The 14,655-nt window shown below is 43.0% G+C and overlaps 1 protein-coding gene across 1 annotated transcript in view; it reads right to left on the bottom strand.

Annotated features, from left to right (window-relative positions):
* The window catches only part of LOC141141294 (S1 RNA-binding domain-containing protein 1-like), a 201,916-nt gene that overhangs the window by 50,508 nt on the left and 136,753 nt on the right, over nt 1-14,655 (bottom strand). Inside the window, exons 17-18 of the mRNA XM_073628969.1 lie at nt 10,346-10,500; nt 1,896-2,072 (exon numbers count right to left, since the gene is read on the bottom strand). Coding sequence (XP_073485070.1) covers nt 1,896-2,072; nt 10,346-10,500 — 332 coding nt within the window. The remainder of the gene's footprint in view (nt 1-1,895; nt 2,073-10,345; nt 10,501-14,655) is intronic.

Below are 14,655 nucleotides of genomic sequence, written 5' to 3'. Positions count from 1 at the left end.
TAACGAGTCACATGACACCGTGGAGGGAAAATGGTTAATTGGGCAGTTGGTGGCAGAGAGGAGGACAGAACTCCTCCACCAGATCCTGCACTTCTCCGTGCAGCCTTGGGGAGGCTTATCTCTGTGCCCCCCCCTCACCTCTGTCTCTGCAGTCAGCAGCAGAGAGGACAGAACTACTCCTACAGATCCAGCGTCCCCTCATCTCCACCTCTCAGCATTCAGAAGACTCCAGCAGCTGACTACAGTGCTCCTCTGGTCCTTCTCCAGACTCTGCACTATCCACTTACCAGCTTCGCCCCAGTGTATGTAAAGGGGAGGGGGGGTGCTCTGGACAGCTAGTCTTACTGATACAACTGGCCCTTTGAGGGTAACCATAATGCTGATGTGGCCCACAATGAAAATGAGTTTGACACCCCTAAACTAGGGTTGCAAAAAGGCTCATCCTTATTTTTTTTCTTTAGCAACATTGAAAAAAATAACATCACTAGAAGTTCAAAATCTTTGTTAAATTCCCTAGGGCAGTGGTTCTCAACCTCAGTCCTCAAGAACCCTCAACAGGCCATGTTTTCAGGTTTTCCTTTACTTTGCACAGCTGCTTTAAATCAATATCGATGACATGGTATTGATAAGAGCTATTTTAGCTAAGGGAAGTTCCCAAAACATGGCCTGTTGGGGGTACTTGAGGACTGAGGTTGAGAACCACTGCCCTAGTTGACCCAGCACATATAGCACTTGGTCCCTAGGGGACCCAGCACACATGGTCCTGTTAAGACTGCTGGGTGTTCAAACCCAGTCCCTTCACACACTTTAGCTGCTCTTTATTTATAAAAGGTCTATTCTTCTCTCTCCACTCAATCAATTCTTTGCAGGTCTTCGGCTCAGAGATCTCTCCTCGTGCAACTTCACAGCTTCCTTGCCTTCCACTAGCTTTCATGTTTTCTACACAGCACAGGTCTTTGGACACAGCCCCGGTCTTTGGACACAGCCCCTTCACACACATTAGCTGCTCTCCATTTATAAAAGGTCCATTAGTCTCTCTCCATTCAGTCACATTGTCTGTACTGAGTTCAAACCAGAAATATGTCTTTATAGTCAAGAGGCTTGTATCATTTTGCAGATGTCTCCTTCTCTAAGTTCAGCGGGAGTAGATCTAAATCATTTCGTTATATTCGCCCACTTTGGTACCGAGGGGGTTTTAGTATCCTGGCTGCCCTTAGGCGTGAGCAGTTCACCGAGTTCTTCTGCCACTCTAGGCTGAATCAGCAGGCTTTCAGCTCAGAGCTCTCGCCTCAAAAAACATCACAGCTTCCTCGCCTATCTTAACTTTCATGTTCTTTCTACAATGGGTAGAGGCGGCTCAGAAGAATGAGCTGAACAGTTCCTTTCAAATCTGGCAGACATTTGGGTGGAGTCAAAATCCACTGGCTTCTAAACTATAAATTTGTTGTCCTCTGAGTTATATACCCAAGAGTAAAAAGGGTGCTTTACCTGCCCAGGTTCATGACATACTCCTGGTTAATCTTGATAAAGCCAGCATACTCCTGGAAAGTTATTAGACCTAGCCCCTTCACACACTTTAGCTACACTCCATTTATAAAAGGTCTTTGAATCTAGCCCCATCACATGCTTTAGCTATTCTCTATTTATAAAAGGTCTATTCTTCTGTCTTCATTCAATCACATTCTTTGCAGAACTTTGGCTCAGAGATCTTTCCTTGTGGAACTTCACAGCTCCCTCGCTTAACTCTAGATTCCATGTTCTCTACAAAGCTCAGAAGAATGAGCTTGTTCCTTCCAAATCAAGTACATATTTTGGTGGAGTTAATAGCCACTGGCTCCTAAACTATAATTTTGCTGTCCTCCAGGTTATATACCAAAGATGAAAAGGATGCCTACCTGTCCAGGTTCTTGACATACTCCTGGTTAATCCTTATAAAGCCGACGCACTGCTGGAAGGTCTTCGGACCCAGCCCCTTCACACACTTTAGCTGCTCTCTGTTCAAAAAAGGTCCATTCTTCTCTCTCCATTCAATTATATTCTTTGCATGTACTGAGTTTAAACCAGCAATATGCCTGAAATAAACAACACAAACCAATAAGCTACATACAATGGAATTGATGTACATAGCCAATGTAATGATTGGGATTTCTACTTGAAATGCATTCCATGCAGTAAAACTCCCTGTTGTTTAATAAAACAGATAAATGTAAACAGGCCCTAAATACTTTAAGGAAAGGCTCAAATCAAACAATAGAAACTCCCACAAGTTTTTGTGTGTTGGCATTTCAGTGGTCTTTTATTACGTATTTTGCTCTGCTTTAACTGTTCTGTGGCCCCCAGAGTACAGTGGATATCCTACCATCTCTTTTCCCCCATGGATTTTTCTAATATGCATACTTGCTTTGGGTCAATAACTTAGAAACAACTGAAGTTGGCGGGAAAGCACAAATGCAAAGCAACTAGTAGTTTCAGAAGGGGTTCAGCAATGGCATGCTCCTTACATCTTTGGAAACATTGCCTTTAGAAAAGAGTATCAATAATTCTGCGCTGCCCAAAAAGTGAAGTCAGCAGCTAACACGGCCAATAGGATGTAAGCATATAACAATAAAACAAAAATATGTGTAGCGCTAAAAGTTCAATATAGGGACACTGAAGTCCAACCAATAATGAAAAACATCTAAAAAAAAAAAAAAAAAAAAAAAAAAATAAGAGAAGAAAGGTCCTCAATATTTATAAGACTTATAAAAATTATAAAAAATAATAGTCCATATAAATGTGGTGACTTCATGTGGAAAGCAATTCAAATGCGTGACATCCAAAGTGAAGACAGAAGAGGCACACCACCACCGACAATGGGAAGGCTTACCAGATCTCGTGGACCCTAGAGGGCGTACGCCCAAATGGGTCGAATCAGGCTTGGGTGGTGGGTGATGGTAGATATTCCGAAAATATGGTGAAGATGAACATCAAGAGGTAAACCGTGGACTTGTGTGTTCCTCAGGATGAAGTTGAGGAGTAGATGGTGATGATGTAAAGCAAGGAGGAAAAAGGCCACATAGCGTAATTCCATAAAACAAGTATCAAGGTTTATTTAAAATAAGAAATACACTCACATGTACGTCTTGTAAAATCAGCGCTGTACAAAAAATGGCGGCAGTGGGGTCCTAACCGACGCGTTTCGTCCTCTTGGACATCGTCTGGGACAATGTCTAAGAGGACGAAACGCGTCGGAAAGGACCCCACTGCCGCCATTTTTTGTACAGCGCTGATTTACAAGACGTACATGTGAGTGTATTTCTTATTTTAAATAAACCTTGATACTTGTTTTATGGAATTACGCTATGTGGCCTTTTTCCTCCTTGCTTTACATCATCACCATCTACTCCTCAACTTCATCCTGAGGGACACACAAGTCCACAGTTTACCTCTTGATGTTCATCTTCACCATATTTTCGGAATATCTACCATCACCCACCACCCAAGCCTGATTCGACCCATTTGGGCGTACACCCTCTAGGGTCCACGAGATCTGGTAAGCCTTCCCATTTTCGGTGGTGGTGTGCCTCTTCTGTCTTCACTTTGGATGTCACGCATTTGAATTGCTTTCCACAGGAAGTCACCACATTTATATGGACTATTAATTTTTATAATTTTTATGAGTCTTATAAATATTGAGGACCTTTCTTCTCTTTTTTTTTTAGATGTTTTTCATTAATGGTTGGACTTCAGTGTCCCTATATTGAACTTTTAGCGCTACACATATTTTTGTTTTATTGAAACATTGGCCTTTACCCTTTTGCCGCCACCGACATAGGGGCTTACGGCAGAACAGAACCACATGTAGCATTCTCTTCTGCTTAGAGGTGCAAGTGTCATTTCAGAGGCCAAAAAAGTTCCCTAGGCCCACTGCCAATCAGAGCATTTATACAAAAAAAAAAAAAAAACATAATAGAAATCGCACTGGCAGGTGCAAAATCAAGCTGCTAGCAAGAAGCAGTCAGACTCAACTGTATAACAAAAGGAATAATAACTTGCCGCTCTAACCGGTATGTGCAAATATAGTGACAGTCTCAATTATATGCAAAATCATCATCGCTGTGCTGTTAGAAATATCGTAGTTAAATCAAAACTTGTGACCACCTTGGGGACCATCACCACCATTAAAAATGGACTCTTACCGGTAGAGATAGACTATTACAGTCATAATCAGGCCTGTGAATGGTAATCTCATCATAAAGGGTTCAACCCACACCACTTGGCTAATATCCTGTAGTATCTCCCAGTCTTCAGTGTATGTTAAATCAATGCCATCCTTATATTTCACCGAAATTCACTAAGGGCCCTTTCACACTGCGGGACGGCGTCGTCGGCAGGGTCAAAGTGCCGCTATTGTAAGCGGCGCTTTACCATCGGTATTCCGGCTGCTAGCGGGTCGGTTTTACCCTCCGCTAGCGGCCCGAGAAAGGGTTAAAAACCACCGCAAAGCGCCTCTGCAGAAGCGCTTTGCCGGTGGTATAGCCGCGCTTTTCCCACTGATTTCAATGGGCAGGAGCGGTATATACTCCTGCAAAACCGCCCCAGAGTGAAAGGGCCCTAATAGAATTAAAATGTGGTCCCACATAGTGTAAATCCATATAAAACGGTTTAATGTAATCCAAAAGTGCATAAAACTATTCACATTTATACAATAGACAAGTGGCTTATATGTAAAAAAAAACATTCCCAGGCAATGCTGCAAACAATCCAAGCATTTGCTGATCCAAACAGGCATGGCAACGTCACATGCATTAGTTCCGCCCTATACGTTTCGTCATCTGGGGCAATAGGGTAATGCAGGGTTTCTCTACTCCAGTCCTCAAGGCACCCCAACAGGTCATCTTTTCATTCTTTCCATTATTTTGCACAGGTGATTTGATCAGTTTCATTGCCTTAGTAATTACCACAGCTGTTTCATCTGAGGGAAATCCTGAAAATATGACCCTGCTGGGGCGCCTTGAGAACTGGAGTTGAGAAACATTGGAGGGTAACTGATGCAATGGGCTCTATCATGCCCCGATGCCATCAGTTATGATGAAACACATATGGCTGAGCTAACGCATTTAACGTTGCCACGCCTGTTTGGATTGGTAATTGCTTATATTGTTTGCACATTGACTGAGAATGTTTTTTTTTTACAAATAAGGGCCTTGTCTATTGTCAAAATGTGAGCATTTGTATTGTACTTTTGGATTAGTTTTATATGGATTTACAATATGTGGGGTCTTCCCATTTTAATGCTATGGTGGATTTTGTGACAATATATGGATGGCATTGATTTAACATACACTGGAGACTGGGAGATACTACAGGATTTTAAGCCAAGTGGTTGTGGGTTGAACCCCTTTATGAAGAGATTACTATTCACAGGTTGATTTGACTCTGTAATAGGGTCTATCTGTTCCGGTAAGAGTCCATTTCTAATGGTGGTGATGATTCACATGGTGGTCACAGTCAAGTTTATAGCAAGTTCTTCCTAACAACAGCACAGCAGTGTTTCTGCATATAATTGGGACTGTTACTGTATTTGCACATACATAAATTGGACGATATATTTTTTTCCTTGTGGACTTTGCTATTATTTACAGTGTCTTGAAAAGTATTCATACCCCTTGAAATTTTCCACATTTTGTCATGTTACAACCAAACATGTAAATTTTTTTTTTTTTGGATTTAATGCGATAGACCAACACAAAGTGGCACATAATTGTGAAGTGGAAGGAAAAAGATAAATGTTTTTTTAATTTTTCTTACAAATAAAGATGTGAAAAGTGTGGTACACATTTTGTGTTAAGCCCCCCTGAGTCAATACTTTGTAGAACCACCTTTTGCTGCAATTACAGCTGCAAGTACTTTTTGGGATGTCTCTACCAGCTTTGCACATCTAGAGAGTGACATTTTTGCCCATTTTTTCTTTGTAAAATAGCTCACGTTCTGTCAGATTGGAGGGCAAGCGTCTGCGAACAGCAATTTTCAAGTCTTTCCACAGATCCTCAACACATGGGCCATTCTAACACATGAATATGCTTTGATCTAAACCATTCCATTGTAGTTCTGGCTGTATCTTTAGGGTTGTTGTCCTGCTGGAAGGTGAACCTCCGCTCCAGTCTTTTGCAGACTCTAACAGGTTTTCTTCTAAGTTTGCCCTGTGTTTGTCTCCATCCATCTTCCCATCACCTCTGACCAGCTTCCCTGTCCCTGCTGAAGAAAATCATCCCCACAATATGATGCTGCCACCACCATGTTTCACGGTGGGGATGGTGTGTTCAGGGTGATGTGCAGTGTTAGTTTTCCGCCACACATAGCGTTTTGCTTTTAGGACAAAAAGTTAAATTTTGGTTTCATCTGACCAGAGCACCTTCTACCACATGTTTGCTGTGTCCCCCACATGGCTTCTCACAAACTGCAAACAGGACTTCTTATGGCTTTCTTTCAACAATTGCTTTCTTCTTGCCACTTTTTCCTTAAAGGACAGACTTGTGGAGTGCAGAAGTAATAATTATCCTCTGGACAGATTCTCCCACCTGAGCTGTGGATCTCTGCAGCTCCTCCAGAGTTACCATGGGCCTCTTGGCTGCTTCTTCTGATTAATGCTCTCCTTACCCGGCTTGGTCAGATTTAGTGTGTGACGGCCATGTCTTGGTAGGTCTGCAGTTGTGCCATACTCTTTCCATTTTCCGATGATGGATTCGAACAGTGGTCTATGAGATGTTCAAAGCTTGGGATATTTTTTTATAACCTAACCCTGCTTGAAACTTCTACACAACTTTATCCCTGACCTGTCTAGTGTGTCCCTTGGCCTTCATGATGCTGTTTGTTCACTAAGGTTTTCTAAAAAAAAAAACCTCTGAGGACTTCACAGAACAGCTGTATTTATACAGAGATCAAATTACACACAGGTAGACTCTACTTACTAATTAGGTGACTTCTGAAGGCAATCGGTTCAACTAGATTTTAGTTAGGGGTATCAGAGTAAAGAGGGCGGAATACAAAGGAGCGCCAAACTTTTCAGATATTTATTTGTAAAAAAATATGGAAAACCATTTATCATTTTCTTTCCACTTCGCAATTACTGTGCCACTTTGTGTTGGTCTATCACATAAAATCCCAATAAAATACATTTAGGTTTTTGGTTGTAACATGACAAAATGTGGAAAATTTCAAGAGGTATGAATACTTTTCCAAGGCACTGTATCTGAATATTTTGTTTCTATATTATCACAGTTAGTGTGGCAGAGTTATTTATTCCATTCATACAAAAATGTGATTCCCAACCCCTCCACTACCACCAGCGTGTCCTTCTCCCTCCATCTCCATTGTGTGCCCACTGTCTTTGCTCTCTGCTGCTTCAATGTGCCCCTCCACTTTCTCTGACATTGCTCTCCCTGCCATCGGACTGTGTGCTGCCACAACCCAGCATCTCCTTCCCAGTACTTACTGACAATCATACTGGAACCTTGGATTCATGCCAGTCTGATCGCCAGCTGTTCCGTTCAATGTGGTGAGTGTAGCGATCAGTAAACATGCCTCTCAAGTTTACTGATCTTCTGTTTCTGAATGACATGGAAGAGCATAGTACTCAACACTTCTATGTTCACTCACACTGAATGAGGTCCATAAATATGGCATGTTTACTATCTCGTTCACTTTGGCAAAGAACACAGAAAGGCTCAGCATGGAGCACTTGTGTGTTCAGTGTTCATAATTGCACAGCAGCAGAGGAAAAGAAGATTATAGCCTACCAAACATTTTCTAGAAACCTAAAGTAAAACATGGAGAGCAGTTCTGGCAGCAAAAGGGTAAAATCTGTACTATGTTCACTTTAATATCCTCCTCCCCAGCAGCACATTCTCTTTGCTTCATTTCCTCTGCAGTATTGCTGGGGGAGAGGAAAGGACACCCTGTGTAACCTTCAAGTTGCCATAGTTGAGGCTTACATACGAACTCTCTCCTGGCCCCAGCATGACATAGGTGGTCCAATCGCCAAGGGCCCATTTCTGTCACATGGGAGGAAGGAGAGCAAATTGCAAAAATTTTTTAAACACAGAAGAACCAGGAATTTTCTTCATTCCTGAAGACTGAATGGAACTACATGGGGAGAAGTAAAGGCAGTATGTTCTGCACGGACAAAGGCACAGATTTGCTTTAACTCTACAACAACAAAAATGTCAAACTCAGTGAACTACACTATATTGTCAAAAGTATTGGGACACCTGCCTTTACACGCACATGAACTTTAATGGCATCCCAGTCCTAGTCCGTAGGGGTTAATATTAAGTTGGCCCACCCTTTGCAGCTAGAACAGCTTTAACTCTTCTGGGAAGGCTGTCCACAAGGTTTAAGAGTGTGTCTATGGGAATGTTTGACCATTCTTCCAGAAGCGCATTTGTGAGGTCAGGCACTGATGTCAGACGAGAAGGCCTGGCTCGCAGTCTCCGCTCTAACTCATCCAAAAGGTGTTATATTGGGTTGAGGTCGGGACTCTGTGCAGGCCAGTCAAGTTCTTCCACCTCAAACTTGCTCATCCATGTATTTATGGACCTTGCTTTGTGTACTGGTGCGCAGTCATGTTGGAACAGGAAGGGGTCATCCCCAAACTGTTCCCACAAAGTTGGGAGAATGAAATTGTCCAAAAATGTCTTAGTATGCTGGCCAAACCTAACCTCTGAAAAACAACCCCCACACCATAGACACACTCCTAAACTCCTAGTGGACAGCCTTCCCAGATAAGTTGAAGCTGTTATAGCTGCAAAGGTGGGCCAACTCAATACTGATCCCTACGGACTAAGACTGGGATGCCATTAAGGTTTATGACTGGGTAAAGGCAGGCGTCCCAATACTTTTGACAATATAGTGCATCATTGCCTGCATTAAAGTGACATTAAAGCAGAGTTCCGCCTGCCCCCCTCCTTTAAAAATTAAAAGTCAGCAGCTACACATACTGTAGCTGCTGACTTTTAACATGAATACACTTACCTGTCCTGGAGTCCAGCGATGTCAGCACCGCAGCTGATGTTTCCATTGGCTGGTCAGGTGCTGCCACCATTGTGGGTAAGGGAACCCGGCAGTGTAGCCTTTCAGCTTCATGGCTGGGTCCCTACTGCGTACGTGTGAAGCATGCTGCGCTCTTTCAATGGTCTGGCAGGAGGGGAGGGAGGAGGAGGGGGACCCGGAAGTGGGAACAGCGTACCTGTATAAAACAGGTATCCGCTCCCCCCCCGATACAGTGCCAAATGTGGGGAGGGTGGAATCAGATAAGGCGAAGTTCACTTTTGGGTAAAACTCCGCTATAACCTTTATTTTATTTTAAATTAAAATAACAAACATAGTATACTTACCATCTCTATGCAATGGTTTTGAACAGAGCAACCCCGATCCTCCTCATCTGGGCTGCGCTGGCACTCCAGGCCCCTAATCTTCGGCCGGTGCCCCCATGGAAAGCCGCGCAGGCTTGTGTCCGTAGCAACCTGGTCTGTGCCTACTGACACAGACCGGGTGGCTCGGGCTCGCCCCCCACTCCCTTGGCACAGCATTTGAGTGACAGCAGCGGGAGACAATGGCTCCAACTGTTATCAATATGCCCAATGAGGAGGGTGACAGCTACTGACCTTTTTTACCTTAATGCAAATAATGCATTAAGATAAAAAAACCTTAAAGCTTTATAACCACTTTAAACAGACATTTTGTATGTAAATACAAAACACCCAACAAAAGAACAGTTGGTGACGTAGTGACTGTGTGCTCTCCCTTATGGCCCGTACATACGATCCGAATATCGTACGACCGTTTTCGCTTAATAGGCGCAAGTAGAAATTGAATAGCTAAATAAAGTCACGACAATTTTCGTACGACAGAAAAAAAAATCGGAAGTGATGTCATGTGTTGTAATGTCTTTGAATTAAATTTTCGGACGAAAACTATACTGCCTAACCGAAAATCGTACGATCTGGAATTGTACGAGGAAAATTTTCGTGCATGCCCGATCGAATAAGATCGGATGAACGGTCGTGATCGGCTGTCGCAAGTAGTGTACACACAATCAGAAAATCGTACGATCCTTCCTCGGGCGACTGTTTTCGTACGATATTCCGATTGTGTGTACGGGCCATAAATGTTATGTACACTGGAGCAGAAGACAAACATAAGGAAACGAATAACCCGGGGAGAAAACACCGCTCATCATTGTGCAGTATGAATGGCAGGGCTTTGTAGCAGGTGACAGCTCCGCAGTGTCCCGTGTGTGACGTTCTCCAGGCAGACAACTACAAAGTGAAGCTAATGGCGCAGCAATGTACAAAACTGTGTTTACCTCAATAGAGTCTCAGAGCAGATGTTGATATCCACCCCTACGAAGCTGACACATTCCTCCACCACACTGTCCAGGGTGCTTTTCAAAAGCACCTGTGAGACATCGTGCTGAAAGAGAAAGAAGAACAGATTACTGTTATAGGCCGACTCCTGGCATTATATAGACAATCAGAATCAACCAGCAAACGTAACCCCTTGAGGAACAGCTCCATGAGACAAGCAAACCAAGTCAATTACAGCTCCAATGAAAGGTATTATAGCAATGTTTGGTTGGACTTCGCTCTTCTGATGAATCTGTACCAGTTTTCTTCCACTTATAAATGTTTGACATACGAACTTTGAAAAAACTGATATAATGTATATACTGTTCTACAAAAACATTTTAAAATTACAGTTACACTTATTAAATTGTTGTTTTAATTAAAAGAGAAGCCAAAGGGGTGTATTTACACTGGCATACAAGACACACCTTCATTTTAGGAGGGAAGTTTTAGGAGAAAAAACGGGAGTCTTTAAAAAAAAATTAAAAGTCAGCAGCTACAAATACTGCAGCTGCTGACTTTTAAAATAAGGACACTTACCTGTCCCAGGGTCCAACGATGTCAGCACCTGAGACCGAATCGTCCCTCGGTCCTCGGGTGCTGCCGCCAACATTCTCTGTAAGGGAATCAGGAAGTGAAGCGCTGCGGCTTCACTTCCCGGTTCCCTACTGCGCATGCGCGAGTCATGCTGCGCTTCCTAACTGGTCCCCGCTGTCTCTGGGACCCGTGTGTGTCCCAGCAGACAGCGCGGTGGGGACAGGAGGGGCGTAGACTCCCGTGGGAGTCTATGCCGGAAATGGGTGCAAATACCTGTCTTAGACAGGTATCTGCACCCCCCTCCCCTCAGAAAGGTGCCAAATGTGACACCGAAGGGGGGGGGGGTTCCAAAAAACAGAAGTTCAATTTTTGTGTGAACCTCCACTTTGAATTTAAATAAAGAACTTTGAAGCAAAATAAGGGTCAGTGCCCATCAACGCAGCCTCAAAATAAGGGTCAGTGCTCATCAATCCAGCCTCACCATTGCCATCTGCAGCCTCACAATTGTCCATCAATGCCGCTTGATCAATGCCCATATGCAGCCTCACCATTGCCATGAATGCAGCCTGATCAGTGCCCATCTGCAGCCTCACAATTGCCCATCAATGCAGCCTGATCAATGTTCATCTACAGCCTCACAATTGCCCATCTGCAGCCTCACCATTGGCATGAATTCAGCCTGATCAGTGCCCATCTGCAGCCTCACCATTGGCATGAATTCAGCCTGATCAGTGCCCATCTGCAGCCTCACCTCAGATTACTCCTGCCTCGGAGGGCACAGGGAGGGGGGCGGGACAAGCGCCGTCATATTACATACAGCGAGAATCTCCTGTTTACTCGGCGGCCTCTGTAATACAAAGCTCTATGATAGATAGAACAGTGGTCCAATGCCGGCCCAGGAGACGGGACTTCCTATTACAGAGGCCGTTGAGTAAACAGGAGATTCTCACTGTATGTAATCTGACGGCGCTCGTCCCGCCCCCCTCCAGTTCCCTCCTAGGCAGCCCAAATTGCAGTATCGGCGTATAACACGCACACACTTTTTGCATACGATTTTCAGGGTGAAAAAGTGCGTGTTATACGCCAATAAATACAGTGTGTGTGTATATATATATTAAAAAAAAAATTAAAGCTGTTCGTCCATTGTCTGTGCGAATGGGGCCAAATGTTATATTCTCAGGCTATATTCTCTACATATCTAGAATATGTGAATGGGGAAAATACCACATTGTGGTCACTAGATGGTGCTGACTACAATGGGAAAAGTGGCCATAATTTTCCACATTCATACATTCGATCTGCAGAGAGCATATAAGAGCATTTGATAAACTATCAATAAATGGTGTATTACATAGTCAGTCACTATGAGATTTGTTTAATGCATTCTGCAAAAATACTGGTGGATCCTGCTGCTCTCTATCTCCACCTTCTGTTCATGTCCCCAATATAGCTAGGGATTTTGCAGCTGTGGTGGCAGCTCTGCAGATGCTCAGTTTTCAGGGCGTTTCTATGCTGAGCATTTCCTCCTTATCACATCTGAGCAGCCCATGTGACTATATATAGAGTCACACATGTGGGCGTATACACAGTGGTAAATGATGGCCCACTCCATCCCTCCTCCTTCATGCCCACTAACCAGCTAAACACAATGGGGGTGGGATATTACATGTAGATTGATAGAGGCTTCACCTCCCTCTTATTCTAAGACACAGGCTGGGGGGGCGTGACACAGCCTTTGACTGGCAGAAATCTGCCCACACCACGTTACTGCCAAAAAATAATAAAGATTTGATTTCAAATATAAAATTTGTATGAAAATTTAAAACAGTTTATCCCCTTCCCGCCGACCGTACGCAGATATGCGTACTCGGTTTTCCGGGGTTATACTGGGATGATGCCTGCAGCTGCAGGCATCATCCCGGTACCGTTGTTTACAGCGGGCGATCGGCTACCCGTGTATAACAACCGATGCGGCTAAAAGCCGCTTGGTTGTTATACCGGAGGAGCGGGAGGGGACATCCCCCCCTCCCGCCGCCTCCCGCCGCTGTTAAAGGGCCTTCCGTGCGATCGGGAGGCCCGGTGTCCATTCGGCTGCCTTCAGCGGCTGGGGGCGGGCTGGAGCGAAGCTGTGAGCGGCTTCGTTCCAGCCTTCTCGTTGTAAACGCGGAAGCGACGTCATGACGTCACTTCCCGTTTACTCGCCTGCCAATGGCGCCGAATTTATAAAAGTACACAGTATTCAGAATCGCCGTTTTCGGCGATCTGAATACTTTGAAGTGTAAAGGAGGGATTGGAGGTCTTTTAGACCCCCGATCCCTGCATAAAGAATACCTGTCACCACCTATTACTGTCACAAGGGATGTTTACATTCCTCGTGACAGCAATAAAAGTAAAAAAAAAAAAAATGTTTTAATTTTTTAAACACAATTTATAAAGTAAAAAAAAAAATAAAATAAATAAAAAAAATAAATAAATTTTTTTTAAAGTGCCCCTGTTCCCGCGAGCTCGCGCAGCGAAGAAAACGCATACGGAAGCCGCGCCCGCATATGTAAACGGTGTTCAAACCACACATGTGAGGTATCACCGCGATCGTCAGAGCGAGAGCAATAATTCTAGCCCTAGACCTCCTCTGTAGCTCAAACCTGGTAACCGTAAAAAATTTTTAAAGCGTCGCCTATGGAAATTCATAGGTACCGTAGTTTGTCGCCATTCCACGAGTGCGTGCAATTATAAAGGGTGACATGTTTGGTATCTATTTACTCGGCGTAACATCATCTTTCACATTATACAAAAAAATTGGGGTAACTTTACTGTTTGGATTTTTTAAAATTCATGAAAGTGTCACTTTTCCAAAAATTTGCGTTTAAAACACCGCTGCACAAATACCGTGTAATAAAAAATATTGCAACAATCGCCATTTTATTCTCTAGATTCTCTGCTAAAAAAATATATATAATGTTTGGGAACTCTAAGTAATTTTCTAGCAAAAAATACGGATTTTAACTTGTAAACACCAAATTTCAAAAATAGGCTTAGTCATGAAAGGGTTAATGATATTATTTATTTTTACTCTGTATTCCAAAGGCTGTTTTTTTTTTTTGAACATGTGACCAGCAGCAGAGGACTAGAAGCTCCTCCTGTTTATGTTTCCCAGCAAACAGGCTGGGAGAGATCTGGGTCATATGACAGCTGTATATCGATTAGGAAAAAGGTACTTAGAGCTTTTTTTTTTTATTAAAATAAATACAGTGCCATTATCCACAGAGAAAGAGAAGGGACAATGTAAATTGTTAAAAACTTAAGGACCAGGCCTATTTTTCAGACTCAGTGTGAACAAGTTAAAATATTTTTTTTTTTGCTAGAAAATTACTTAGAACCCCAAACATTATATATATTTTTTAGACACCCTAGAGAATAAAATGGTGGTTGTTGCAATACTTTATGTCACACTGTATTTGTGCAGCGATCTTATAAATGGATTATTTTTGGAAAAAATACACTTTTTTTACTTAAAAAATAAGACAACAGTAAAGTTAGCCCAATTTTTTTTAGATTGTGGAAGATAATGTTACGCTGAGTTAATTGATACCCAAAATGTCATGCTTCAAAATTTCGCCCGCTCGTGAAATGGCGACAAACTTTTACCCTTAAAAATCACTATAGGCGACGTTTAAAAAGGTCTACAGGTTTTGACATATATTATGTATATTATGTAGCCCAAAATAATGAAAAA

Source organism: Aquarana catesbeiana, linkage group LG04 (genome assembly GCF_042186555.1).
Source record: "Aquarana catesbeiana isolate 2022-GZ linkage group LG04, ASM4218655v1, whole genome shotgun sequence".
Lineage (NCBI taxonomy): Eukaryota > Metazoa > Chordata > Amphibia > Anura > Ranidae > Aquarana > Aquarana catesbeiana.
Note: the sequence above shows the minus strand (reverse complement) of the source record. Positions and strands in the feature narration are given on the sequence as shown.